Source organism: Desmodus rotundus, chromosome 1 (assembly GCF_022682495.2).
Source record: "Desmodus rotundus isolate HL8 chromosome 1, HLdesRot8A.1, whole genome shotgun sequence".
Lineage (NCBI taxonomy): Eukaryota > Metazoa > Chordata > Mammalia > Chiroptera > Phyllostomidae > Desmodus > Desmodus rotundus.
The window spans coordinates 11,103,642-11,131,566 of NC_071387.1; the positions used below are offsets into that span (position 1 = coordinate 11,103,642).

Sequence of the window (27,925 nt, forward strand, 5' to 3'; positions counted from 1 at the left end):
TGAGTTGCGAGACCCGGGTCTTCTCAGGGCACTCCTAGCGGCCCCCGGTCTGGCTTCGGCGATCGCGTCCGGACCGCGGCGACCCCGGCTCTGGCAGCATGTCTGAGAAGAGGCACGGATCGGACCCCCAAGCCCGGCGGGGTCCTGATACCTTCAAGGGTGAGGCCCGCGCCCCCTACCCCTGTCTTCAGGGACCAGCCCCAGCCGGGAGCTCCGAGGCCCGTCCCGGTTGCTTGGCAGTGCGATCGCTACTTAAATCCGCGGTTTCCTCTCTCGCACGCCGAGAAGGACGGACCCTGTTTCACGGGCTGTGGGTCAGGTCTAGGGATGTTAGGGTGCAGAGTGAACTTCAGCACCGTGTCCGGCACACTGTGGACGCGCCAACAGCAGGGCGCGTTTCCAGCCCGGGAAGCGGTCCGGGGAAGGGCGGGGGACGCTCGCGTTAGCCCTGGGACGCCAAACGCCAGGCCCTGTGCCGGAGCTTTTGGCTCATTATCTCCTGCCAAGCACGCGGACGAGAAGATAAGTAAGTGACTCTGGGCCAGCGAGCGGTGAAGGCGGGGCTCACACCTGCACTCCACACCCGGGACCCCGCATGTTCCCTGTCTGCTGACTCCCCGTTCCTCCCCGCCTCCTCCACCCAGCCTTCGCCCACCCCCCGGCGCGAGCCCCCGCCTCCGGCATCGGGAAGAATCTCAGCTCCCCGACCAAAACTCCCGGCGGGTTTCGGGTGTTGGAATAAGCAAGCCCGACCTGTGAGGTTTCGCCCCCAGCTCCCGACACCGTGGGCCATATTTGGGGAAGAAGAGAAGTTGGCATTCTTCCCGCCACTCTTTCTAGCTTCACTTTCTACCCCCTCCTGTCGCCTCCCCTTTGTTTTGTCCTAGGGACCTCGCTTTTGTCCCTCACGAGGATCTCTGAGTTCCCTCACCCTCACTCGCATCCCACCAGGGCCTTCCCAGTCTTGAAGGCAGAAACTGCGAGTGGCTCGATGTTGTTCTCCTGTGAAGGAACTAGTGCCCTTGAGAAGGCTATCACCTTGAACCATTATTGGCCAGCTCCGTAGGGGGTTCAGAAAGAGAGGCATAAACCTCTCAGGAGACGTTGGTCCCCTCCCAGGGGCTCTTAGCCTCCCGACCCAAAGGAATTATTTCTATGGATGGGATTTCAGACAGGATGAGAGAGAAAGAAACTTAGGGGGCTGGGTGGGCTTTTTCAGCACCCCCACAAAGAATGCTACAGGGTCCAGCACAAATAACGCCCCTTTTAAATTGCAAAATCATTTATTACAAAATCATAAGCATGTAATTCTGTAACATAACAACATCACACTCAAGCATACCATATGACATTTTAGGTGAAATGTTCAAATTAAAGCTATAAATTATTACACCCACATTATTACCCTACCAGCCACACTCAAGCAAGGCGTTACTTCTGCTGGACCCTGTATTTTGAACTCATCTATTCTGAGTATTTGTAAAGCCAGCCTTGTCCACACGTCCTGTATAAGCCCAGTTGGCCTTTCCCAGCCATCCTTGTGTTAGTTCCTTCCCAGGAGCATCAGAAGACTTACTGAAATCTTTATCCCTCGCTTTTCTCTGGTAAGCGCCTTGTAGAGTTAAAAGTGGGGTGAAACTTTTAAAGTGGGAAATCTGTGTGTAGAAGTTCTTTGGGAATAAACTTGGTCCTTGCACTAGTGTTCATTTGGTTGTTTTTCATAGTCACTGACCAGTTTTCACTTCAAAGTTCATTTTGCAAATCTTTTAAGAATATAATGAAAACTAATGCAACTTCTCAGGAAATTATACGTACAAATAGCATCTTGCTTTGTCTGTGTCACTTTCTTTAACTTTCAGTCATTGTTTTATTTTCACTGGATTGTTTCAATGTATCAACTACACAATTGATAATAGTATCTTACCAGTGCGATAATCATTCAGCTTGATCCTCTGCAAATGCTAAAAGATCCTCTTGTCGGTCAGTGAAAAAATTAGTGAAAAAGTCTTCAATTAGTGCAGTCACTTTTTAAAAAAATGTAAACCTTACAGATCTGACAGTGGTAGGAATGTCATTACTAGAATTTACTGAGTGCTCACTACGTGTCAAACAGTCCAAGTGCTTTACAGACATTATCTAATTGCAATCCTCTATCAACTTCACAAGGAAGACATCGCTATCCAGCACTTTACAGCAAGGAAACTGAGGCTCAGAGTGGAAATATCACACACACCCGTGTGTGGCACAGAGCTAGGTTTCAAACTTGGGCTATCTGGTTTTCGAAACCATTCTCCTATCCTAGAGCTACCTCCAAAATGCATATCCAAACTGCGGACCTTGTCAAACATCAGTATATCACTGAAGGTCAAAGACAAAACAAAGTGTCCAACTTCAGTCTAGAGCTCTTAAATAAGACAGCTCCAGCGGGCTGCTTCTGAGGGAAGCAGTGGGTATAAAAGCTGATGATTAGTCTTACGAACATAAACATGACCAAACCTAGTTAGTGCAGGACTAGTTTTTCTTCAAGCCAGTACATTCATTTTGTAACGAAACAATGCAAGTGGATTGCCAAGAAATGTATTATAACTAAGAGTCATGTCAACAGAACAAATCCTTTCGAGAAAATGCCTGAAAATAAGCAGAAGCCAGGGACTGATTTGTTTATTTCAGTTCTTACAGCCATCAGATTGGGGAGAACTTTGTAATTTCTTTAATAATTAATCTAGTTAAACCATCAGTGGTCTTAATTTAATTCAAACAGAGGACCAAGTCTACCAAAGTTGGCATTTATCTGTTTTTTTGTAATCATTAAATAGGTTCTTGGTACCACCTGATGGTTTAAATGTTACACTGTGAAAGACAGAGTTAATAATTGCCTGGTTACTTTAAAGAAAAATATTTCTTTAATATATTTTATTGATTATGCTATTATAATTGTCCCACTTTTTTCTCCCCTTCCTCTCCATCCTGCACCCTCCCTTCCACCAGCATTCCACCACCTTAGCTCATGACCATGGGACATACATATAAGTTCTTTGGCTTCTCCATTTCCCATACTATTCTTAACCTCCCCCTGTCTATTTTGTATGTACCATTTCTGCTTCTTATTCCCTGTACTTTTTCCCCCATTCTCCCCCTGCCCCCTCCCAGCTGATAACCCTCCATGTGATCTCCATTTCTGTGATTCTGTTCCTGTTCTAGTTGTTTGCTTAGTTTGTTTTTGTTTTTTTTAGGTTTGGTTGTTGATAGTTGTGTTTGTTGTCATTTTACTGTTCATATTTTTGATCATCTTCTTTTTCTTAGATAAGTCCCTTTAACATTTCATGTAATTATGGCTTGGTGATGATTAACTCCTTTAATTTCACCTTATCTAAGAAGCACTTTATCTGCCTTTCCATTCCAAATGATAGCTTTGCTGGATAGAGTAATCTTGGGTGTAGGTCCTTGCCTTAAAGACTTGGAATACTTCTTTCCAGTCCCTTCTTGCCTGCAAGGTTTCTTTGGAGAAATCAGCTGATAGTCTATTGGGAACTCCTTTGTAGATAGCTGTCTCCTTTTCTCTTGCTGCTTCTAAGATTCTCTCCTTATCTTTAATCTTGTGTAAGTTGATTATGATGTGTCTTAGTGTGTTTCTCTTTGGGTCCAACTTCTTTGGGACTCTGAGCTTCCTGGACTTCCAGGTCTAGATCCTTTACCAGACTGGGGAAGTTTTCTTTCATTATTTTTTCAAGTAAGTTTTCAATTTCTTGGTCTTCCTTCTGGCACCCCTATGATTCAGATGCTGAAACAGTCAAAGTTGTCCCAGAGGTTTCTAAGCCTCCCCTCATTTTTTGAATGTTTATTTCCTCATTCTGTTCCAGTTGAATGTTTATTTCTTCCTTTTGTTCCAAATCATTGATTTGAGTCCCAGTTTCCTTCCCTTCCCTGTTGGTTACGTGTGTGTTTTGCTTTATTTCACTTCTCATAGCCTTCATTTCTTTTATTTTGTGGCCATACTCAATCATTTCTTTGACCATCCTGATTGCCAGTGTTTTGAACTCTGTATCTGATAGGTTGTCTATCTCCTCATTGCTTAGTTCTTTTTCTGGAGTTTTGATCTGTTCTTTCATTTGGGCCATATTTCTTTGTCTCTGTGCACCTCTTACGTTGTAAGGAGCAGAGCCTTAGGTATCTGGCAGGGTAGGGCAACCCACTTGGCTGGGTTGTGGCACTGTATGTGGGAGAGAGGTCAGAGAGGGAACAATGCCACTTGCTCAGCTCTCACCCTGCTTTCAGTCACTTCCCCCGCTACCCACAAGCGAATTGTGCTCTTCAAGGTGCTGCCTTGGTGCTGATTCCCAGATGGGTGGGCTTGTGCATGTTCTAGGACCCTATGGGCCCCTCCATCAGACTCTCCTGTCAGACTGCCAATTTCTCTGGCTGCTGCAACCCCCACAGGTTTTTATAGCCAGAGGTTTTGAGGCTTTCTTTTCCTGTGCTGAAACCCTGGGTTGCATGGTCCGTCTTGCTCCCCAGCTGTTCCTTCCAGTTTATCCGCACATGAATGTGGGACCACCCAGTCCATCAGCTGCTGCCCCACCTTGAGTCCTCTCTGCCCCAGCTGCCCTTCTCTGCCCTTCCTACCAATCTGGATGAATGTTTCTTCCTTAACTCCTTGGTTGTTGGACTTCCATACAGTTCAATTTTCTGGCAGCTGTGGTTATTTTTTCTTTTTAAATTCAATGTTATCCTTCTTTTGGTTGTGCAAAGAAGTGAAGCATATCTACCTATGCCTCCATCTTGGCCAGAAGCTAAATGTTTTTAATTCTTTTATTTATGCTTATGTGTTAAAAGTATAACTGTAGAAAACAATAATAATATCCGTATGCAAAATAATACCCTGGAAATGATAATTGGTTTTGTTTATAAATATAAATAAATAAATAACTGAATTAAAAGATTAAAATGAACATTTTTTTCCCCTGAAAGTTTGGACCGAAAACGTGGGTGCATATTACACATGGCAAAATACAGTAATCTTACTGCAATATCTATCTCCTGAGGTTTTGAGTACCAAATGAAAAGTTTTATGCGAATGTTCTTTTGCAACTTTAAAATGTAAATTAAGATATTTAATGAGGAAAACAAAATTAAAAAGTTAATTATTTTTTAGAAAGCTTAGTAATTATATAAGAAATTTTTAAAAGTTATAGATATGAAGATGGTCCAAGAAAGTTTAGAAATCTGACTTACCTCCCCTGGTGTGGTCGTTTTCTCCTCCAGAGACAGAGTCCCCAAGCAGATTGTTAGTCTTGATATTTTCTCTATGGTGTGCAGGTCCCAGAAGGCAATTCACTTAGTAAAAAGCTTATTCCTATAAACTTTAGCAATAATGATCTTAAATTTGTGGTAATAATAAGGGCTACTATTTTGTGTACACTCTCTAACTGTCAAGCATTTCACATAGTTTCTCATTCAGTCATCATAAGAACTCTATAAGTACTGTTCTTTTCCCTCATTTTACTAATGAGAAATTAGTGGTAGGATTGGAATCGGACACCAAAACTCAAAGCCAGCTCTCAGCTACTGCTTAGCTGTTAAGCCTCAGCTAAAGAATTGGGAACCTTATGATCTAGTTTCCTTATGCTTCTGTTTCCCATTCTTTTAAAAAAAAAATTTAAATGATGTTATTCTATAAAAACTTTTATGAGAAAAAAATTATAGATACTTTTAAGATGTCCAAGTGAAAGAGCTGAAAAAGAAAAAAAAAAACAAGAAGTAGGAGGGCTTTGTTTTGTTTTAATATATTTCAGGCCTAGACTAAATTTAATTAACTGAATACCATTATGAAATTGTTTTTCCCTCACATTTTTCTGAACATAACTGTTTCTGTTTTTCCGGACATGGGCCATATTCAGCACATTCTTCTGCCTTTCCGAATTCTCTAACTTCACGGGTGGAAAGGTCTGACTTTAAAAAGAGAAAAGACCTTCGAGAAAAGCAGTATGACAACTGCTTTGGGACAGAGCTTTTGGGGACTGGTTTCCTGGATCCTGGCTGCTGACACGTAGTTTCGGTTTGTCTTACATAAGAGGCAGTCTTTCCTTCCTCCCAAAGAAACGGCAGAACTGCTGTACTCATTCAACCACTATTTACTTAACAAATGTTTTTTGAGTAACTGTTAGGCACTAGGTAACCTCCATATTACAGTAACTCATTTGCTTTTCACACTAACCCTCTGAAGAGGTACTTTTTTTCCCCCAATTTTATAGGAATTTGTTTTTTACCTTTTTAAAATTTTTTTCCAGGACAGTTTGCATTCAACACAATTTTGTTTTAGTTTCAGACGTACGGCCCAGTGGACAGACATTCATGTGCTTGCAAACTGTTCCCACTGATAATTCAAGTGTCCACCTGGCACCACAGACAGTCACCACATTATTAACTATATTCTCTGTGCGTTACCTTACATTCCATGCCTATTTTGTAACTACCAATTAGTGCTGTTTAATCCCTTCAACTTTTTTCACTCTGTCCCCTAACCCTTTCCCATCTGGCATCCATCAGTCTGTTCTCTGTATCTATAAGTCTGTTTCTATTTTGTTTGTTCACTTATTTTGCTCTTCAGATTCCACATATAAGTGAGATCATATGGTATTTGTCTTTCGCAGTCTGGTTTATTTCCCTTAGCATGATGCCCTCTAGGTCTGTCCGTGCTGTCACAAGTGGTAAGATTTCATTCTTTTTTATGGTGGAATAAAATTCCATTGTACATATGTACCACAGCTTTTTTTTTTTTTTAACAAAAAGAATTTATTTATTTATTTTTAGACAGAGAGGAAAAGAGGGAAAAAGAGAGGGAGAGAAACATCCCTCTCCCTGAGGGATGCCTCCCATACACAACCAGACCTGGGGCCGCACCCACAACCCAGGCATGTGCCCTGATCGGGAATTGAACCAGTGACCTTTTGCTTGGTGGGACAACCCTCAACCAACTGAGCCGCATTGGTCAGGGCTGTACCACAGCTTATTTGCCCATTCATCTATTGATGGGCACTTGGGTTGCTTCCGAATCTTGGCTATTTTAAATAATGCTGCAATGAACATGGGGGTGCATATCATCTTTTGAATTAGTGTTTCGGATTTCTTTAAATATTTACATAGATGTAGAATTGCTGGGGCATAAGACAGTTCCATTTTTTATTTTCTGAGGAACGTCCACAATGTTTTCCGTACTGGTTACACCCATCTGGATTCCCACATCCTTGCCAGCACTTGTTTGTTGATTTATTGATGATAGCTTTTCTGATGGGTGTGAGGCGATATCTCATTATGGTTTTAATTTGTATTTCTCTGATGACTAGTGATGTTGAGCATCTTTTTGTGTCTATTGGCCATCTGTATGTCCTCTTTGGAAAAGTGTCCATTCAGGTCCTCTGCCCAGTTTTTAATCGGGTTTGATTTTTTGGTTTTGTCTGAGTTCTTTATTAATTTTGCATATTAACCCCTTATCAGATGTATCATTGGTGAATATCTTCTTCCATTCAGTGGGTTGTCTTTATGTTTTGTTGATGGTTTCCCTTGCTATGCAAAAACTTTTTAGTTTGATGTAATTCCATTGTTTTTGTTTTTTTTTCCTTTTGTTTCCCTTGCCCAAGGAGATAATGTCAGAAAAAATATTACTAAGAGAAATGTTGAGGTTTTACTGACTATGTTTTCTTCTAAGATATTTATGATTTGGGGTCTTGCATTTAAGTCTTTAATCCATTTTGAGCTTATTCTTGTATATAGTATAAAAATGTTGTCTAGTTTCATTTTTTTTGCTGGTATCTGTCCAATTTTCCCAACACTGTTTAGTGAATAGAATAAATCATCTTTACCCCATTGTATATTCTTGCCTCCTTCGCCATAGATTAATTAGCCGTATAGGCATAGGTTTATTTCTGGGCTCTCTGTTTGGTTCTATTTATCTGTCTGTTTTTATGCCAGTGCCATGCTGTTTTGATTACTATAGCCTTATAGTATAGTTTGATATCAGGTAGTGTGTTACCTCCAACTTTGTTCTTTTTTATTTTCAGGATTGCTGTCAGTACTTGGGTCTTTTATGTTTCTACACAAAATTTTAGATTATTTGTTCTAGTTCTGTGAAAAACGCTATTGGCATTTGATAGGAATTGCATTGAATCTATAGATTGCTAAGATTTTTATGGTTTGGGGTCTTGCATAGTGTGGTATAGACATTTTTAATGATTTTAATTATTTCTATAAGTACAGTATATGCTTCCATTTATTGTTATCTTCTTCAATTTCTTTCTTCAGTGTCTTAATTTTTCTGAGTACAGGTCTTTTACCTCCTTGGTTAAATTTATTCCTAGGGTTTTGGGGGGTTTTTTTCCTTTTTTTTTTTGATGCCACTAAGATTGTTTTTAGTTCCTCTTTCTGATAGTTCATTATTGGTATATTAAAATGCAACTGATTTCTGAATATTTACTTTGTGTCCTGCTACTTTACTCAATTCATTTATCAGTTCTAGTAGGTTTTTAGTGGACTCTTTAGGGTTCTCTATATACAATATTGTGTCATCTGCAAACAATGACAGTTTGACCTGAAGAGGCACTCTTATTTGCCCTATTTTAAAGCATAGAGAGTTAAGGTGCTTTCCCAACGTCACACAGCTAGTACGTGGCAGAGCCAACTCTGAAGCCATTATGCTATAGAGCTTTAATAAGACCAAAATCTCATGAGGAAGACAGACATTGAATAATTAACGAATGCGTTCAGTGTTGTTTAGGGAGGACGAAGTGCTATAGGAAATTAGGAGATGGGGGCCAATTTAAGACTGCGGGATTAAAATTTAAAATTATTGAGGATACTCTGACCAATTTTTTTCATCTTATTTTACGGCTAGAAACATGTGAATGAAGGAAAACTATAGAAAATCTTCAAGATGCTTGGGAAAGAAAGTATCTGTACTTAATTTCTTTATTTTCAAGCTAAGCAAAGGATTCTGTTTATTTCAAATTTTATTGAAAATCTTTCTTGAAAGGATTAGCCCATTTCCTCTCCTTAATATCTCATAGTAAACACATTTTAAATTTTGCAACTCAAATCACATAATGCTTTACCAGTATCAGTTCTTTTGATCTAGTATTTATAATTATAGATGGTTAATAATAGGAAGGAAAAGTTAGTCTTCAGTCATGACTCTTAACTTGAAATCATCTGGCCTATAGCCATTCTAGCCCAAAGAATAATGTTTTCCCTAGAGGCTGAAGGATAAGGGCATTCAAAGAACTGTAAACCACGCCTAATTAAAAGAACCACTTGAAAGATGGGTTGGAGCATGTGCTTGTTTGCTTTGAAAACCTCTGCCCCTGCAAGCTGTGATCTCCAAGTAAATCCCATCTGTTTGCAACATGCATTCTGTTGTGACCGTACTGTATGCTAAAGTCTGCCCCTCCCTCATCTCTGCCGGTTTAGTCTTTCTGTCTGCAGAACACCACGTTCATCTTGGTTGTCCCTCTCCTCTTTAACTCTTTCTCTCCATTTCTTTTAGTTTTCCTTTCCTCCTGTTGTTTCCTTCACTTCTTTGTCTCTTTCCCCTAAAAGTCCAGTCATTTGAAAAATTGAGTATAGCAAAATTTTGATTAAGGTGTTTTTATATTCACTTACTTCATCTGCCCTTTTGCCTGTTTCCACCTTGAATTTTTATTTTCCAGTTCTGATAAACACCTTGCTTCAAAACAAGCAAAGGAAGGAGTAACTGGGAATCTGGGAAGTGTACCATTAATTGATGTCTGGAGAAAGACCACATGTATTTAATTTACGAAGCCCTCCTCCTCAGAGAGGTAGCTGTAGGACTTAGACCAGGCACAGGTCTAAATCTAGCCAACCGCCTGTTTTTGTATGGCTCACAAGCTACGACTAGTTTTTACTTTTATAATTTTTTTTAAAGAAGAAGATTTTGTTACACATGATAATTAAACGAGGTTCAGATTTCAGTGTCCGTAAGTTAAGTTTTATTGGAACGCAGCCTTGCTCGTTCATGTAGTATTGTCTGCGGCCACTTTTGTACTACAGTGGCCCAGGACTCAGCAGTTGTGACAGACTGAAGGCCCACCAAGCCTAAAATGTGTATCTTCTCACCCTTTACAGGAAAAGTTTGCCAAATCCTGACATAGAATTTCTGAAGAGGAATAGTACCAGTCAAAAAGAACACATATCCCGAATGTATATGCTTTTAAGAAAAATTCAAAAATTGCCATTTGACCTACTGTTGCCCCTTAAAAAGAGCGGTCAGAACCAGATAGCATGTGTTTCTGAGACTGAGGTCCTGGCCATCCTGTCTCTCCCCACTCAAACTCTTCTTGGAAACTGACAACATGAAGTGTTTCACTTGTGTTCCAGGAAGGAGGAAGGAAAAGATTGTCCTTCACAGGTTGCTGTTTAGGTATTTCAGTAATTCTTTGGCTAATTCATTTCTTTGTGTGCGTGTGTGTAGTAATGCATGTGAATCTGAGTCAGACTTTCAGGTATTGCGTAAGACATGTTTCTGGCCTTTCCTTGAAGAGGAAACCCAGTACTTTTTATATTTCCGAATAAAGGTGCATTAATAAAAGGAGCGTATACTATCACTCCACGTGATTTCCAGTACAGAGGGCCAAGGTCAGTAGACCTTACGTGAGTCAGCTGGCATGGGATCATTAACGCCATGCAGCGCTCTGAAATTATGCCTGTTATCATCTTGAAAAGAATATTTTACTGCTTTTCCAGAAGCTAACCAAACAAAAATTACTGTATAACTTGTTTTTATCATTTGTTTCTTGTCTTTTGTTTGTTTGTTTTCTTTTGTCTCCTCCCAGAAAATCTTTTGCTTTATTGCTTTGGGACCCCTAGGGCAATATTTTATATTTACTTTACAGATTTTTGTAAACATTAATGTATATAAGGAGCTGGGGCTTGTGGCTGACATGTAATAAACATTCAGTAAACGGCCTTTATTAGTAGTAGTAAAAGATATCTCCAGAATAAGATAAATTTAAGAATAACGCAATTTCATCTTTTCAGCAAAGTTAGTATACATAATAAGGATTATGGAAACTTTGCTAAAAGTATATTCAATGCAGCAGAGTTTCCAATTGAGAAAATTGGACACGACCAAAATGTTCATTATATGAGACAATGGAATATCATTCAATATTATTATTTAGATATAAATATGTTGATGTTTAGCCTGTAAGTGGTAGATGACTAAGGGTTCGTTTATGGCCTGGTGGAGTTTAAACCTCACCTCTCTGAGGAATGTGATTGTGTACATTCTTAAGCAATAACCAAGTGGGGAAGAATTTTAAGAGTTGAAAATAGGATAGTTTTATGATAAAGGCACTAGAATAATATGAAATGATGCCATTTCCCCAGTGTATACACTCCGGTGAAAGACCAGGCCCAGTTTTCAGAATATCCGCTGAATTAATTATTCCTCTTGATGTGTAATTCCGTGTGCTCATCTGAGCTTCTCAAAAGCATAATGTGACAATGGAAACTAAGCACACACACACAAAAAGAAAAACTGGGCTACGCCTTCTAGCTTTTCCTCGTGTAGATAACAATTCAATAATTTAGTGACTCAATACATAAATGAGCTTCTTGAGGGTCTTTGAATGTCTAAGCCTAGCCTGGCAGGGGGGAGGCACGAAGTGCAGGGAATATCAAGTAGTTTAAGAGGCTTTATCACGGAGGGTAAATGCTACCCATTTTCTCATTTATATTGAGAGAATGTGAACACTTGAGTAAAACAGGGGGATTACAGAAAACTGCCTTCCATATTTATTGAGCTCTGCTTCAACCCTGCAAAGCCAGTCAATTATCCTTCTACTGTAGGTGGAGAAACTACGGCTCAAAGAGGTGAAGATCATACAACTAAGAAGTAGCAGAATTTAAATGGAAACTGAGATGCCCCCTATTCTCAGGAAATCTCCATCCAATTTAGGATATAAATGCACAATACACTAAAGTATTAGACAAAATATAAGTGCCATCAGAGAGGTTTAAAAAGTGCTATCAAGTTTCAGAGGAAGGAAAAACACATCTAGCTGGCCAGCTTAGTGAGATTTTATTTTATCCCCGCTGTATGCCGGTTACTGTGCTCGGCATTGAGAGTATAAAAGCGAATAATAAACATCCTTGCCCTCAGGGAGTTTATAGTCCAGCAGGTTCGGGACAGAGATGCCGAAGACTTGGGGCAATACAGGGGTCTTTCAGAAGGCCGGCAGGTAAGTCTTTGTGGCCAATCTGTTCCTTGTTTGGACTTCATTTCACTTTGGAAACTCAGGCCTGAGTCTGGCAAAGAGCCTTGAGACTGGCTTTGTCTATAAATAGACGGAGCTGTCAATTCAGAGGACTTCCTCTGTAGGAATATCAGATTTCACGCTCCTCCGATAGAACTCAAGGTAGAACTCCTACCTTGCTTTCCCAGTTTGAATACCTTCTTAAGAAAGTGCTCCAAACACTAACTGCTTTAGTGAGGATTTTTTTTTTTTTTTTTTTTTAATTCAGAGGCAAAGGCTAAGAGTGAATTGATTTAGAACATGGGCTTTGGAGTAAGAGGACCTATGGTTGAATCCCAGGTCCTCCCTTGTCTGACATTGGGAAAGTCACGTTGCTTTGTTTACTTCACTCGAAAAATGGAATTAAAAATACTTTTCAGGGCCTTGTAAGCAGTATGTTAGATACACATCTAAAGTAATTTAGCCCCATGCACTTGGTGTATAATGAACCATCTAAAAATGGCCGCTGTGATTATTATTGGTTATTGTAATAATACCGGATCGAGGCTTCTCCACAGCAGCACTGTGGCCTTGCTTGGAATATTCTCTCGGCGAATGTGGCATACCCCCCAAATGATAACTTAGAAACCTCCAGCATTAACTGAGATCACTTTTATTTAAGTATGCGTAAGGGTGTTTACCTCATTCTATGACACAGGATCAGAGGACTACGAAGTCATAGGTAACCGAAGTACTCTGTGTATTTCTGGTTTTTCATCCTGCGTTTTGGAGCACTTGACCTGTGTCTCTCTTTCTCCCATGCTCCCAGACTTAACTCTGCTTAGTTTTTGGCCTCCTGTTTATTCAAAGCCCTGTCTCACCGCCATCTTTGCCTGTCTTCTCAGCAGTGATACGTGCCTGGCATATCTCTTCCCCTCTTGCCAATCTCCCGTTATTAAAACAATTCCTGGAAATAGAGCAGAAGTCTTCTGTGGTTGATAAGAAAAATGATAGTATCTCTTGGCCTATTCAGTCCCTCTGTCCTTCACAAAAAAGGAAAAACAAACTAAAAATGAGGAAGACTCTGGATACCGGCAGGGAAGGTAATTCCCCAGGATGCCAGCGAAAGGCAATCAAGGACAGCTGGGCGCACCCGCAGAGGGAGCGAGTCCAGATGTGGCTCCGAGAGAGACTCTTTGTCGGAAGATGAAATTCATAGCGTACCTGACCCTTCTGAAAGATTTGGACGATTGATGAAAAGTTTGAGGTTAGATTAGTAAGTACACTGAAAACTAAGCAAAGGGAAAATTCAAGGCATTGACTCCATACAGAGAAAAAACAGTTGTACAGGAAAGGAAAACTATACTTCATGACATGGCTTAGCTTTGAATTGTATTTCTGTATTCATGATGATATAAAATTTGATAGAAATCTAACCAAAATTATGATGCAATTGGAAGGATGGGTAAGGAATTGGCTAATAAATTACGGTGCATATACCTAGTGAAATATTTTAGAGGCGTCATTTTTAAAAAGAGGATCTAAATGAGTTTATCATCATATATCATATGGTTTTCACCTTTAATTCTGCTGTACCTTGGCTTCAATGCCCTTTTCCTTCCTTCCCTTTTCTTTTCATTGGTATTTTCTTGAAACTACATCCCACAGGAAGGCCCTCTGACAACCAAACTGTTTACCTTCCCCATTAAACTTCAGCCTTCCTGTTAGCTGGGATTGGGCCTTATTCACTTTTATGACTTCAGTGCAAAGCACAGGGCATAATCAATGTTAGGTGCTTAGTAAATGTTTGCTGGGTAAAGAAAAGAGTAATGTGGCCCTGGCCAGTGTGGCTTACTTGGTTGGAGTGTTGTTCCATACACCAAAAGGCTGGGGGTTTGATTTCTGGTCAGGGCACATACCTAGGTTGCAGGCTTAACCCCGAGTTGGGCGCGTATGAGACGCAACTAATCGGTGTTTCTGTCTGACATTGATGTTCCTCTCTGTCTGTCTGTCTCTCTGCCCCCTTCCTCTTTCTCTAACATCAATAAGCACATTTTTTAATTAAAAAGAATAAAAGAATAATGTGAAAAATACCTGTGCTATGTTAGGCAGATTAGGGAAACTAGCACATACACTTAAGGTTGCTATGTGGGTCAGATGGGAAGATTCACGTGAAACATCCGGTATAACACCAGGCATAGGTGTTCGGTGAATAATAAGGATGGAAATGGTGGTGAGCATGCTGGTAATGATGATAAGAACTATGTATCTTTTTGTTTTCACAGAGAGCCCCTACACAGGCCTTGGAATCTGTGGATGGATTTTGGTGGTGTTCTCATTCTTGTTCACACTTGTAACTTTTCCACTATCAATATGGCTGTGCATAAAGGTAAAGAATATTTCATTCGCATCTGGAAAAGGGTCAGCTCCTAGCCCCACAAACCCACTTTGTGTATGCACGTGTGTAGGAGAGACAGAGGCTGTAGCGGCCTATAATTCTTTTTTCACCATCTCTCCTTTGGAAAATCCACTCTAGTCACCTATTACAATGGAATCTTAACAGTTCTTTTCAGCCAGTGTAGTCAGTCCTTCCTGAGGGTAGGTAAGACCACCATGACGGTGTTCTGGCATCGGGAGTGAGGCGGTCCTGCGAGAAGTTCTCCAGAGTCCGGATGCTGAGGCTGACTGCGGGCTCCATGGTTTAAGGTGTGACCTTTGCCATGCTTTCTCACCTGTAAAACGGGCCATTGTGAGGATTAAATGAGTTAATGTATTTAAACATACTTATCACAATGCTTGGCACATGGTGGGTGCTTCCCAAATGCTGGTTATTTTTTCTATAAAGTGATTAATACTTTGATAGATGACTATCATTTATATATTCCTAGAAAGAGAAATGTGCTCTAAGAATTATTATTATAATTTAAGAAATCAGGAGACAAACTGTGAGAACTTTAGGGTTTTTTTTTTCTGTATTAACAATGCAGGAGTAATTGAATAATAATGTTAATAATGTTAATAGCCGAGGAGTGAGGTTATGGCTTTGTTTCTGTGTACTATTCTATATTTTCCAAATTTTATATAATGAATAACTATTGCTTTTATAGTTAGTAAAAAAGAAGGAAATAAATATACTTGGTGGAGGTATTAACCATTAGACATATTATTTGTAGATATAATCTGGATTATAGAGAAGAGAATAGTCATGTAACCTCTTTAGAGCAGAAACATATTTAAAAAGCTATGCATATAAATATTTGTACTCATGTTAAATTATTATTTGTGTTTTTAATCTAGATCATAAAAGAATATGAAAGAGCCATCATCTTTAGATTGGGTCGCATTTTACAAGGTGGAGCCAAAGGACCTGGTCAGTACTGGGATTCTAGATTGTTTGCCTGGAGACTGAAATGCTTTCTTTTATTGATGTGATTTCCCTTAGGAGGTTCTCTTCTGTTGACTTAGAAAGGAGTTCTTCATATAACAGAAGTTGTGTAACAATAGCAGGGGTGCAAGCCAGTCTTGCTTTACCCACTCTTTCCTTCCTTCTTCTCCCCTCCCCTTCCCATTTGAGCTGATAAGATTGTCACAGGCCAGGAATAGCTACAGCTGTGTAAGTTTAAGCATGAGAATCCCTACTAAAATAAAGGCTTTGAGCTCCGGCCATTGTGAATCAGTGGATTGAGTGCCAGCCTGTGAACCGAAAGGTCACTGGTTTGATTCCCAGTCAGGGCACATGCCTGGGTTGTGGGGGCGTGAGAGAGGTAACAGGTTGATGTATTGCTTGCACATCGATGTTTCTCTCTTTTCCTCCCTTCCCATCTCTCTAAAAATGAATAGATAAAATCTTTTAAAAAATAAAGTAAAATAAAATAAAGGCTTTGAGTTGTGTTTTGGCAAACTTCAGTTAAGCTCCTCCTGTGTTCCAGGCTCTGGGAATTCACTGGAGACTCTAACACAGCAATCCCAGCCTTTCTGGCACCAGGGACCAGTTTCACAGAAGACAATTTTTCCATGGACCAGGGTGGGGGCGTGGTTTCGGGGTGATTCAAGCTCATTACACTTAAGCTCGCCTCCTGCTGTGTGGCCCAGATCCTAACAAGCCCTGACCGATGGCGGCCACAGTTTCTGCCCTCAAGGATCTTACTGTCTAGTGGTGGGCCACCCACAGGGAAACAGAGAGTTACAATTCTGTGTGATGAGCATTATGACCCAAATAGCTGTGGGAACCCAGAGAAGAGTGCCTGACCTGGACTTATAGGACGAGACAAGGCTTTCTGGAGGTGACAACTTGGCTGAATCTTGAGGCATGAAAAGGTACTAGGGGAGGTATTCCTGTCAGAAAGAGCAACATGTGCAGGGCAATACAGAGGAGAGTATTCCAGACTCGAGGAACTGGGGGTCGCTCAGCCCAGCCAGAGTGGAGGACCTGAGGAGAGGGGATGGCCACAGAGGTACGCTGGGGCAGGTCCCGCAAACCTCGTACGGCTTGGTCAGCAGTTTGTATTTCAGGAAAGAGTGCTGTGCTTGCAGCTTAGAAAATAGATCACAGGAGAGACACTGGGAGAAACAGAAAGATGACTTGGGAAGCGATTGCACGGGTCTAAGTGAAAACAGAGCGACAGGCACAGCGGAGTTGGGCAATGAAGTCCACAGGCCTTGGTGAGGACAGCTCAGGTCGGGAAGTAAGCGAGAGGAGTGAAGGATAATGTTCCCAGCCTCTGGCTCCTTCACCGAGATGAACTGGTGACTTCCAGTTGATGAGGTCGATGCTTTTAGAACTGAATGGAAGGTAAGCCGATTAGGTGCTGATCTCTCCCCATAACTTCTGTGGATCTTGGTTGCAGGTTTGTTTTTCGTTCTTCCATGCACTGACAACTTCATCAAAGTGGACATGAGGACCATTTCATTTGATATTCCTCCTCAGGAGGTAAGGTGCTCTTTTGCTGTGAGAGACGGGTGGCGTGTGTGAGGGTGCGGGACAATGAGAGGTGGCATGCGTGGTGGTTACGGCACAGGTTCAGCGCCTGTCTGCGTTCACCATTTTCTAGCTGGGTGACCTTGAGCCAGGTATTTAATTTCTCTGGGCCTCAGTTTCCTAACGTGTAAAATAGAGATCATAATAATAGGACCTACTTTATGGGGTTCTTGAGAGAACTGAATGAGTTATATGTAAAGTACTTCAAATGGTGGCTGGTAGTGAAGGGCTATGTAAGTGCTTGTTTTTATAGCACGTAGTGTAATGTTAATGTGAGTATAAAGTTAGCATTATTGTCATTTTTACCACCACATTTCTGCTCTCTGGGTTTTCTGACAGAAAATCCTACTTATGATATTCTTCTCCCTAAAGGTCTTGATTTTATTCTAGATAAATTGGTTAAAAGCCAAAGAATTAGGAAGTGCTTATTTGGCATTTTAGATAAAGCATATAATGTTTTAGACTAGCAATTATTTCACACTTTTTAAAACTACTTCACACATATTATCACAGTTGAAGCAGCAGAATCCCTAGAAGGCGTGTAGTTGCTGTGAGATGAGGACATCCCTCCGGACTGCAGAGGTAGACGCAGGTCGAAAACTCAGCTCTTTGGATTCCGGGTCCAGGGCTTTTCCCACAACTCCATGGTACACGCATTCTGCATTGGCTCCCTCATGGCCCTTGAAGTAGAGACGGCCAAGCTGGTACTTATGTCTGAGGAGGCATAATAACTATTGCAGACAGAAGGCCTAAAAACACAACAAAGGGAGGGACAGAAAAATACCGCCAGTGTTTCCTGGCCAAAAGCCAGGTATCTAGCAGGGTGGTGGGGCCTGGCCATGTTGCCTTCTCTTGTCACAAAAAGCCAGAAACCGGCCTTGGAAGTTCCTTGCTGGTACTGAGCCAAGTAGTTGGTGAGGTCAGACCTCATAATCCACACGTGTGCGGTAACACCAGAAATCATTTTTACCCCCAAGAACAAGACTGAGAGCATCGCTGTATTCTCTGCGTGTTTTCCTGTCCTTCAGGAAAGACTGCCTCTCAGAAGGAGCCCCTTTCAGGGTAGCTGGGAACTCGGGCGTTTTCCTCTATAGCATTGCAGGCATCTCTCATGGTCGCTGCCTGCTTCTGCCTTCCAGCTGCTCTCTGCTTCCCTGCCAGCTGTGAACGCAGAGCGTGTAGGAACTTGGCAGGCGGTCCTTTTTCCCATCCTTGTGAACGTGCTGTGAAGAGAGATAAACACGCTGCCTGAGATAAACAGTCGGCAGAGAGGCTTCCGCGTTGGAAAGCCCTGGCCGTGGCCAAGCCACAGTGTCAAGAATTTGTTTAGAAATGATACACATTTTTCCCATCACCTCATGGGAAAAAATTACTTTCCACAGAAGATGGTAATGTACTATACATTTATTTACAAATCTCCCACTTCTCTTTCAAGTTAGAATGATATATTTAGAATTATATTTCAAGTTAGAATATATATATATATATATATACACACATATATATGTGTGTGTGTGTGTGTGTATATATATATAGATGTATATATAAAAGGATTAATACTTTGGTGCCCAGCAGGACTAAACAGCTATGTAATATATCATGGCCATTACTATTTTCTATTTGCGCAGCTCTGAAAGCTTTCAAAAGGGCCTTGTTCACCAACATTTTCTTATTTGATCTTCAAAGAAATTTGTGTAGAATCCGGCAGTCTCATTAGCCCCATCTCACAAATGAGGAATCTCTAGGTTAAACAGTTTAAAATTTTTTAATCCTCACCTGAGGACATATTTATTGATTTGAGAGAGAGAGAAGGGGAGAGAGAGAGAGAAACATCAGTCAGTTTCCTCCCGTACACGCCCCGACCAGGGACTGAACCCGCAACCTAGGCACGTGCCCTAACCGGGAATTGAACTTGTGATCTTTCAGTTTGTGGGACAAGGCTCCGAACAACTGAGCCAGGGTGGCCAGGGGTGGGTCAGACCGTTTAAAAGCTGGAGGTCACCAAGGGATGAAACAGCAGGTCTCCTCTCATTCCATGCTCCTCCTTAATCACTCTATTCCAAAGACCATGTTTCAATTTAATTCATGTCTTGTTTATTGACAACTTGCTATGTATCAAGCATTCTGCTGGTGATAGAGATACAGAAACAAATGCCCTCAAGAAATTCATAGTCTAATAGGGAAATAATGATGCGAATCAGTAAAGTCACTGCAGCGAGGAGCAAAGGGAAGGGCGTGCTCTGCCATGTGAGTGAGGGAAGTGTCACAGAGAAAAGGACCCTGGAGCTGTGTCTTGAATGCTGTGTAAGAATGTGCTGTTCTGAGTGATGAGGGAGAGAGCGGGCAGGACATCCATGGAGAGGGGACATCTGCATAAAGGCCGGGGAACATGGAACATGACGCGTGCAGAGGTCTGCATCTCATCGCGTATACTGTGGGCAGGAGGAAGTAGGGAAGAGTGAGCCCAGAGGGCCACATGTCAGGGCTTGGTGTCAAAGGACCTGTGTACCACACTAAGGACTTTGCCCTGTGGGCGGTAGGAAGAACTGGCACCTTCTGTCCTGTGAAGCGTTTTTATGAGCATGCTGTGAAGACACTTTTACCCTGACCTCACCCTGCAAAAACAGTTCCCGTTCCCATTTTGTTCTAGTCACACTGTACCACTTGTAATTCTAGTAATACGTGTAAACCTAGGCTCTCCCGTACTCATTGTTTTCTCTGCCTTGAGTACTCTCACTATACTCCACCCTCTGAAAATTTTCATTCTTTCCTTCAAGACTCATTTCAAGTATCACCCCTGCCACCTACAACCGCTCAGTTTTTGTTCCTTAAGCCTCCCTTGACTCCTCAACCTCTTTGACAGTAGAAACCAAGATTTTTCACACCCTTATCCCTGGTACCTACTATAGTGCCCGCTATGGAGTGGTGTCTCATTTGTTGAATGGTTGAATGAAATAATGGAATTAATTAATGAATAAATGAATGTATTTTGTTGAAGACTTTTGGATGCTTTACTGTCTTAGTCCATCTGATCTGCTATAACAAAATAACACAGTCCGGGTGGCTTATAAGCAGCAGAAATTCATTCCTCACAGTTCTGGAGGCTGGGAAGTCCGAGATTAAGGCGTTGGCATGTTTGGTGACTGATGAGGGACGAGGGCCTTCCTAAACGGCCCTCACACTGTGTCATCATGTGGCAGAAGGTGTGAGGGAGCTCTCCGAGGTTTCTTTGATAAGAGTACTAATCCCATCGATAAGGGTTCTGCCCTCACGACCTAATCACCCCCAACCAAATACCAACACATTGGGGATTAGGTTTCAACACAGGAATTTGGGGGGAACAAACGTTCAGTGGATAGCACTTACTGAAGAAAGTCAGCCAGTGTTACGAGATCTTCTATGGAAGACATTCCTGACAGTTACATTAAAGAAAGAGTTGGCGGACAGATGTAAAATCGCTTTCTTTACATTGTAGATCCTGACTAAGGACTCAGTAACAATTAGTGTGGATGGCGTGGTCTATTACCGCGTCCAGAATGCGACCTTGGCCGTGGCAAACATCACCAATGCCGACTCGGCGACCCGTCTGTTGGCACAGACTACGCTGAGGAACGTGCTGGGCACCAAGAACCTGTCTCAGATCCTCTCGGACAGAGAAGAGATTGCACACAACATGCAGGTGAGGCGCGCCCCGGGCCGCCGCTCCCTGGAAGTCGCAAATGGAAGCGGAGACTCGGGGGTTGTTCGAGAGCTTACCCACTGAAGTTGGGGGACCACTGGCCTTCTTCCCTCGCCGAAAGGCTTTCCCAAACTTAACGGAAGGGGATGTCTTCCACACAGATGGCTCATGGGTAGTAACACTCAGAGGCGTGCATTATTTTTCCCGTCCAGTGTATATATCTTTCCGGAATTAGTATTAGCCTTTTCTTTAGCATAACAGTTCAGAGGCTGTTTGCACAGTGCAGGTGTCGGTAAAGTTGGTTCTCTGTGGGAGCCCCATGACTTCCCTGGAAAGTCTTATGCTTTCCAGTGTTGCTTGAGGAATAGATGGTCCATTAAACCTGACCTGTTCAAGAGCACTATAAATCTGAACTCTTATTATTTGTTTAGACTTCATTGCGTGTAAAATCTGTGATCTTACTTGATACCAACAATAACCACGGGAAATAAATAGTACGATTGCACTCCCACCATTGCCAGGGGAGAAAGTTGAAGCACAAAGAAGTCACACGGCTTACCCAGAGTCATATCAGCTTGGGACTTGGCTGGCCACCTGTCTTAATAAGGAAAGTTTTATTGGAATATAGCCACACCCATCTGTTTATGTATTATCCACGGCTGCTTTTGATCTGCAAGGGCAGGGTTAAATAGCTGCAGCAGACTGGAAATCAGTAATCGCCATCTGGCCTTTTTAGAGAAGGTTTGCCTGCATTAGCTTATTAGCAACCGAATCAGAGTCAGCTCCCCAGTGAGCCAGCGCCTTATCCACTCCAGGTCCCAATGTGCACAGCAGCTTTCAGCCCCTGGACTGGGACCGGCCATTTTAGCCTGGCTTCTCTCTTCCTATCAGACCACCCTGGACGATGCCACTGACGAATGGGGAATCAAGGTGGAGCGTGTGGAAATTAAGGATGTGAAACTACCTGTGCAGCTCCAGAGGGCTATGGCTGCGGAGGCGGAAGCATCCCGGGAAGCCCGAGCCAAGGTCATTTTTTTTTTTTGTAGTTTGTTTTTCCTATTGAATTTTCTTTTTAATTAAAAAAAATATGTTTATTATAAAAATTAGAAATAATCCTGAAGTATTTAGTTAAGGTGAAAGTTCCCCCAGTCACTTCAAATTGTATCTCCCCAGAGGTCACCACTCTTAACAGGTTAGTGTGTTTACTTCCAGACTATCATTTCTGGTTTATTTGGGTTTTATTTGACTAGCTTGTTAGACTGTCGGCCTGTTTGTTTTACAGAAGTAGGTCCCACCATACATATTGTTCTGCACCTTGCTTTTTTCACTCAGTGTCGCATGGGCATATCGGTACATCCAGAGTTCCCTCGTTCTTTTGCTAAGTGTATGTCCTGTGCTTTATTCTCCCAGTCCCCTGTAGAGGACAAATTGAGAGTTCTGGCATCAGAGCAAATGGGCAGCCTCACCGGTTTGCTTACCATTCATTCGTTCCTTTTGTCTCCTTTCGTTCTCTCCCTTTTCTCTGGATCTTCTTTTTTCTTACTGTTGCCTCTTCCTTTCTCTCCTCTTTTCTTTTTTTTTTTAAATTTTTCTTTCTTTGTGCTCTGACTGGGAATGGAACAGGCAACTGTTGAGTTCACAGGCCAGTACTCAGTCCACTGAACCACACCAGCCGGGCTCATTTTTCTTTCCTTGATGTCTGCTTTTCTCCCCCTCTTCCTGTCCATCATCACCTCTGCCTGTGTCTTAACCCTGCATAGATGCATGACCCCTTTGAGAAGTGCTGAAGGCTGTAGTTGTTAACCTAACCTAGAGAGGATACTGCATAAGGACACAGGACTACCTCACCAAACCCCAGGGCAGGACGGAGAGTCGAGGTTCATCAGAACTGGAGTCAAGATGGAAGGGAGTGAGTCATTTCATTTCCTGGGCCTCATCTCACTGCAGATGGCTTGAGGGAGAGACTGGCTGGCTCTAGTTGAACAGTGACGGAGACCAACCAGCCCTGATTCCAAATTCACAGCAGAGAGATTATCTCTCGCCCAACCTCTGTCGGTCGGTTGAAGGGTCAAGTCAGGTGCTAATCTGGGCTCACAGCCCCTTGCCCGTGAATGCGTGGAGGAATGGGGCAGTTTGGTAGGAGGGGCCACTGTGCACTTGACAGATCTCCCAAGACACAAGGAGTAAACCAATTTGTTATTGTTAGAAAATTAGCAGTAGCTGGTGGTAATTGGCTAACCACAGCCCCCTGCCCTTCCCTTAGGATGCCCTTTAAGCCACAAATGGGTCACTGTAATTTCTTAACCAGCCCCAAATAGAGTAGTAGCTCATTTGACACAATACACCCAGAATTTTCTGCTAACCAGAAATTTTCGGTTTTTCTAACGTGATCGCTGATGCTTGTGATGCTAACCTGGTGCCACTGAGATCCCTCGAGCGCTTTCTTTCAAATCATCACACATGGAAGACTAGATTGTATTTTTGATAATATTAAGCATGCCCTACTAGAGCCTAATTATTTAAAAAGTGGGAATCATGTATACCTACAACATGTCATTAACCAAAAGCCCCATTCCCAAGTCATACTGAACTACAGAATTTGTCATACGTAGACTACATAGAACATCAGGGCCCCAAGGGTCCGTAGAGGTTATTTCTGAAGGTGACAAATACCTGGCCCAGATGCTGCTGCTCCACCCTTGTATTCCCACACCAGTAATTAGCCACAGCACTGTTTTCCCCCGGGCTGAGACTTGGCCTTCTCCAGCACTTTGGGAACAATCCTCAGCTGCTTGGAAGTGGCTCTTAAAATGAAACTTATTTGCCAATCCACTGCTCAGGTGAAAAAAATTGAAGCCTAGAAAAGCTAAGTGATCTCCTCAAGGTCACACAGTCTGTTAGTGGTGGTGGAGAGTCCCCTCTGCCCCTCGTGGCCTCCTCTGGAACTTTCCAGGGTGGACTGAGCCTCTTCTGCAAGTGTTTCACCAGTTAGGAAAGAGAATTCCTATTTCCTTTTAAAACAATAAGAAAAGATTAATGAAGCTGGTTGAAATTCTAAATTACTTTGCTCCCACTTGCCTGGGGCTGTAGGGCTGGTCTGGAAGCAGTCTGATGGCCCCCAGCAGTGACTCTATGTGACTTTCAGGTTCGGGCTCACACATAGAATCGTCATGAGTCCAACCCTTCTGTAAAATTCAGTAACTCTGCAATATCCATAAGGCCATATATTCAACTTCTCACGGAAAATAGGGCAGGTCAGTTTCTTCAACAAATAAATAGCAAAGGACAGGAGAACCTATAGATTAAGAGACTTCAAAGAAAAATTCCTCCATTAATTAGGCTTCAGGAAAATATAAGTTCAAATCACAAGGAGATGCCACACTAGACACCCACCAGAATGGCTTTATAAAGAAAGAAAGAAAAGAACCAAGTGTGGGCGAGGGAGGTACTGGAACTCCTATTTTGTTGGTAAGAGTATAAACTGGTACAACTACTTTGTAAAACTATCTGGCAGTATGTACCTAACAGAAATGCACACGGGTGTTTATGAAAGGACATGCCCTGCAATATTCACAGCAGAGCTTTGTGGTGGCCCAGACTGGAACCCACCCAACGTCCATTGCTAGCCGAGTGGATAGCATGGGGTATTCCCAAGGAGTGCTGTGCAACAAAGTGAACGAGCACGCAGGTGCTCACAAATACAATTTGAGAGAAAGGAGCCAGTCACAGAAGAGGACAGACTCTTCCACCAGTAAGTTAGCTGATTTCTTGAAAGATTTTAGACCAACTCCTCATGACTTAAAATGTAATCTCCTTCTTCCTTTTTCATAACTCTCAGAAAAATGCTTGACGTGCTTTCAAGCTCCTATTTCTGGGCCTGGTCGTCTCTTATGTGAGAGGGTGGAGTGCAAAAATACAGATCATTTTTCTCTGCCCTTCTTGCAGAGCAGCCCGCCTGGGCTGCAGCAGGGGACAGCAGTAACCTCGCATACTTGAAAATGCCAGATTTAAAACGATGGTCTGTGGATATGTCTAAGTGTTGATTGATACGGGATTACTGTGCATTTGGCAAAAGCCCCATGCACCCACATGTACCCTCTTTCACTTTCTGTCCACGGTGTATATACTTGGCCTACACTGAGGCGGAGCCAGTGGTGTTGGGTTCACATCTTGAGCAGCTCACTCAGGGCAGCTTTTCTATTAACAAAGTGTGTGTCCAGCCCAGTGGGTCTGGCTTCCCAGCCAAGAGATTGTGTATTGATCGGAAGTGGGAGGTGAGGTAGGTTTGCAGTTGGTCCATGTCCAGACCAAAAAAAAAAAAAAGAGTGCCTAATCGGAAATCTGAGACAACATGGGGATAAAAATCAGGTCCCGCCGTCCTGGTGGCAGAAGTTTACTTGTGCTTTCTCTACTGTGCTTGCCTTGGACCACAGTTACATGCTTCTGTTTGAGCATACCTGGCACTTGCCCCTTCTCAGAGACTTAAGTAGGACATAATGGGTTTGCCTTGATAAATTAAGTTTTTTAATCCTCTAAACCTGGCCCTTGCTCTCAAAAAGTACCATATCCTGTATTTCCAATCTCACCTAACGGGGCTGTCAGGCAGCCGAAACCCAGAAACCTGGGACTCAGCCCCTGTTCGCCTTTCCTCCCGTACACGGTCAGCCTCCCAGCACCAGTGAATTGTGCCTGTCACTCTGCAGCACTTCCACTGACAGCTCGTGGTCTCTCCTCTCCCCATCGGTCCTCAGTCATCTCTCAGTGTTTCCTCCTCAAAACTGTGCTCGCCTGCTCCCTGGGAAGTTCTGTGATGGCTGCCAGCTGCCTGCGGCTTCCTACGGTTTGATATCTCCTTTCACTGCCTGCAGGTCATTGCAGCCGAGGGAGAGATGAATGCGTCCAGGGCTCTGAAAGAAGCCTCCATGGTCATCACTGAATCTCCTGCAGCCCTGCAGCTCCGCTATCTTCAGACACTGACCACCATTGCTGCTGAGAAAAACTCCACAATTGTCTTCCCTCTGCCCATAGATATGTTGCAAGGCATTATGGGGGCAAAACACTGAGGCTTACCGGCCTCACTCATGGGTGAGCTCTGCCCTCCTGAGGATGAAGCAGGGGACCAAATTAGCCTTTAACCCACAAGGGGAGAATAGGGAGGGAAACCTGACTCTTCTCCCTCGCTTTCCTTTTCCATATATTGAGTGTGATGTTCTTAGAATGTGTAGTGACCTGAGCAGCAGATAAAGATTGTTAGCTTGTGAATACTGTGTATGAGAGGGAGATTTATATAAGATAATCTCTTGCTCTTTAAATATAGAGAAGTTCGTATTTTTACATCATTATGTAATAGGTTAAATTCCTGTCCCCTACCCCCGTGTTTTTGACTTTCACTGAGCCATTCTACACTCTCAACCAGGAGCCAGGCCAAAGGAAACCACCACCTAACACCCTTGGCTGGAGAAATGCTTTGCAGAAAACAGTGACCTTAGGCTACAGCCAGCTTCTCTGGGCCACATGTGCCTTACTTCTGGGGAATCGTACTTAAGGAAAATTAAACATCCGTTTAATCCAAACCATGTTTCAAAATAATCCTCCCTGGAGACTAGGCATTTTCCTGTCAGCACTGGAGGAAGGTCAAGATCAATGAAAGTGATTACCCTAACCTTTGAAAGACTTAAATCCACTAGTATAGAGGTTCTCTTAAAATAATATTTTAGTGGGATATTTTTTTTGTTCTTGTTAACTTCTTTAGGTCTCTTTATGAGTAAATGATTCTTCTGTAGTGTGTTATTCAAATCAGCTAGATACCTGTCACACAAGTGCTTCTTTCTCACTTTTGCCTATTTTCATAAAACAGGTTCTAAATAGTTTTGATTTTTAAAATAAAATTTTCTGAGTTCTATAAACAGTCGGTTTTATAGCCACTTGAGTTGCTTAAGGACTAATACTTTTTAAAATATCTTTGGAAGACCATTATATTTCACTGTGCATGTATTAACCATTGTACACTGTGAAATATACTGGTTACAGATCCCATTCATTAGTGTAAAGAATTCATAACATACTAAGCACGTACCATCCAATGAGCATGGGAAGACACTGTCAAGCTTAGGATATCTATAGTAAGCAGATGTAGATCTTTATTTGCCTCCCTGTTCTTGATGCTGAAGGAGGAAGCGGTCAGCCCTTTTGAACCACAGTTGCTGCATCTGCGATGCTGGGAAGTACCTTCCATGTCACAGATGCCTGTGACCTGAGCCACCTGGCATTTTCCATACCGGCCTAGAATGCTGGCCGACATTGACACTTCCTCTTCGAGGCTGAGCCCAGCTCGAGAAGTCTAAGACTAGCTGCTTCCTCGCCAGAGCCGCTCTACGTGTGTGTCGTTAGCCAGATTGCTCTGTCAATCCCCGCCTATGAGTGTCCCCTCCCCTTCACCCCATTCCCAACCTTATTTTAGAAAACCTTAACCACCGTGGATCCTGGCTTAGTTTATTAGATGTATATGGAGCATTCTGACTTGAAACTCGAGTGGCATGTATAATTTGAAAATAATGATTTTTATCTGAGGTGGCTCACCCTTAACTACCAAAGACCAGAAAACAAGCACATACTGCAGCTGAAAGTCTCTTCCCAGACTTAGAGTAACAATGCTTTCGGTCCCTTGAGTTTCCCTGTCTCCGGGTACCAAACAGTCTCTGCTTTTCTGCCTGTGGATTCATAGCCCAGGAGTCTGAAATGAAATCGCCTGAGAGGGAGGAAGCCTGGGGTGAGGGTGTGAGCGCAAGTTTGTTCCCAGTGGCCTCCCTTCCCAACACTTTTCATAATAAAGAGTGCACTTTTACCGACTTCCTGTGGGTAAGAGCCTGTTTCTTCCTGCGTCCAGTGCACGTGGTTTTCCTTTTCCAGAAGTGGCACATCAGATGCTCCAGTCCTGAGCTGCCTGCCGTGGCTTTATCACATGCTCTTCAAGGGCCAAAGGAAGAGAAGAGGCTACAGTGGTCCATCTGACACCTCTCACTC

At 42.6% G+C, this 27,925-nt stretch overlaps 1 protein-coding gene across 2 annotated transcripts; it reads left to right on the forward strand.

Moving 5' to 3' along the window:
• STOM (stomatin) lies at positions 1-27,750 on the forward strand. 2 transcript variants are annotated; one of them, XM_024562410.3, is made up of 7 exons: positions 1-159; positions 14,531-14,634; positions 15,543-15,615; positions 17,093-17,175; positions 20,699-20,902; positions 21,794-21,928; positions 25,771-27,750. In XM_024562410.3, exons 1-7 carry the CDS (start codon positions 99-101, stop codon positions 25,963-25,965), a joined length of 855 nt encoding a protein of 284 aa, XP_024418178.2. In that variant the 5' UTR covers positions 1-98; the 3' UTR covers positions 25,966-27,750. The 2 variants fall into 2 exon arrangements, with proteins under 2 accessions (XP_024418178.2, XP_045052627.2); XM_045196692.2 differs by lacking the exon at positions 1-159 and adding an exon at positions 286-526.
• Positions 27,751-27,925: the final 175 nt, after the last annotated feature.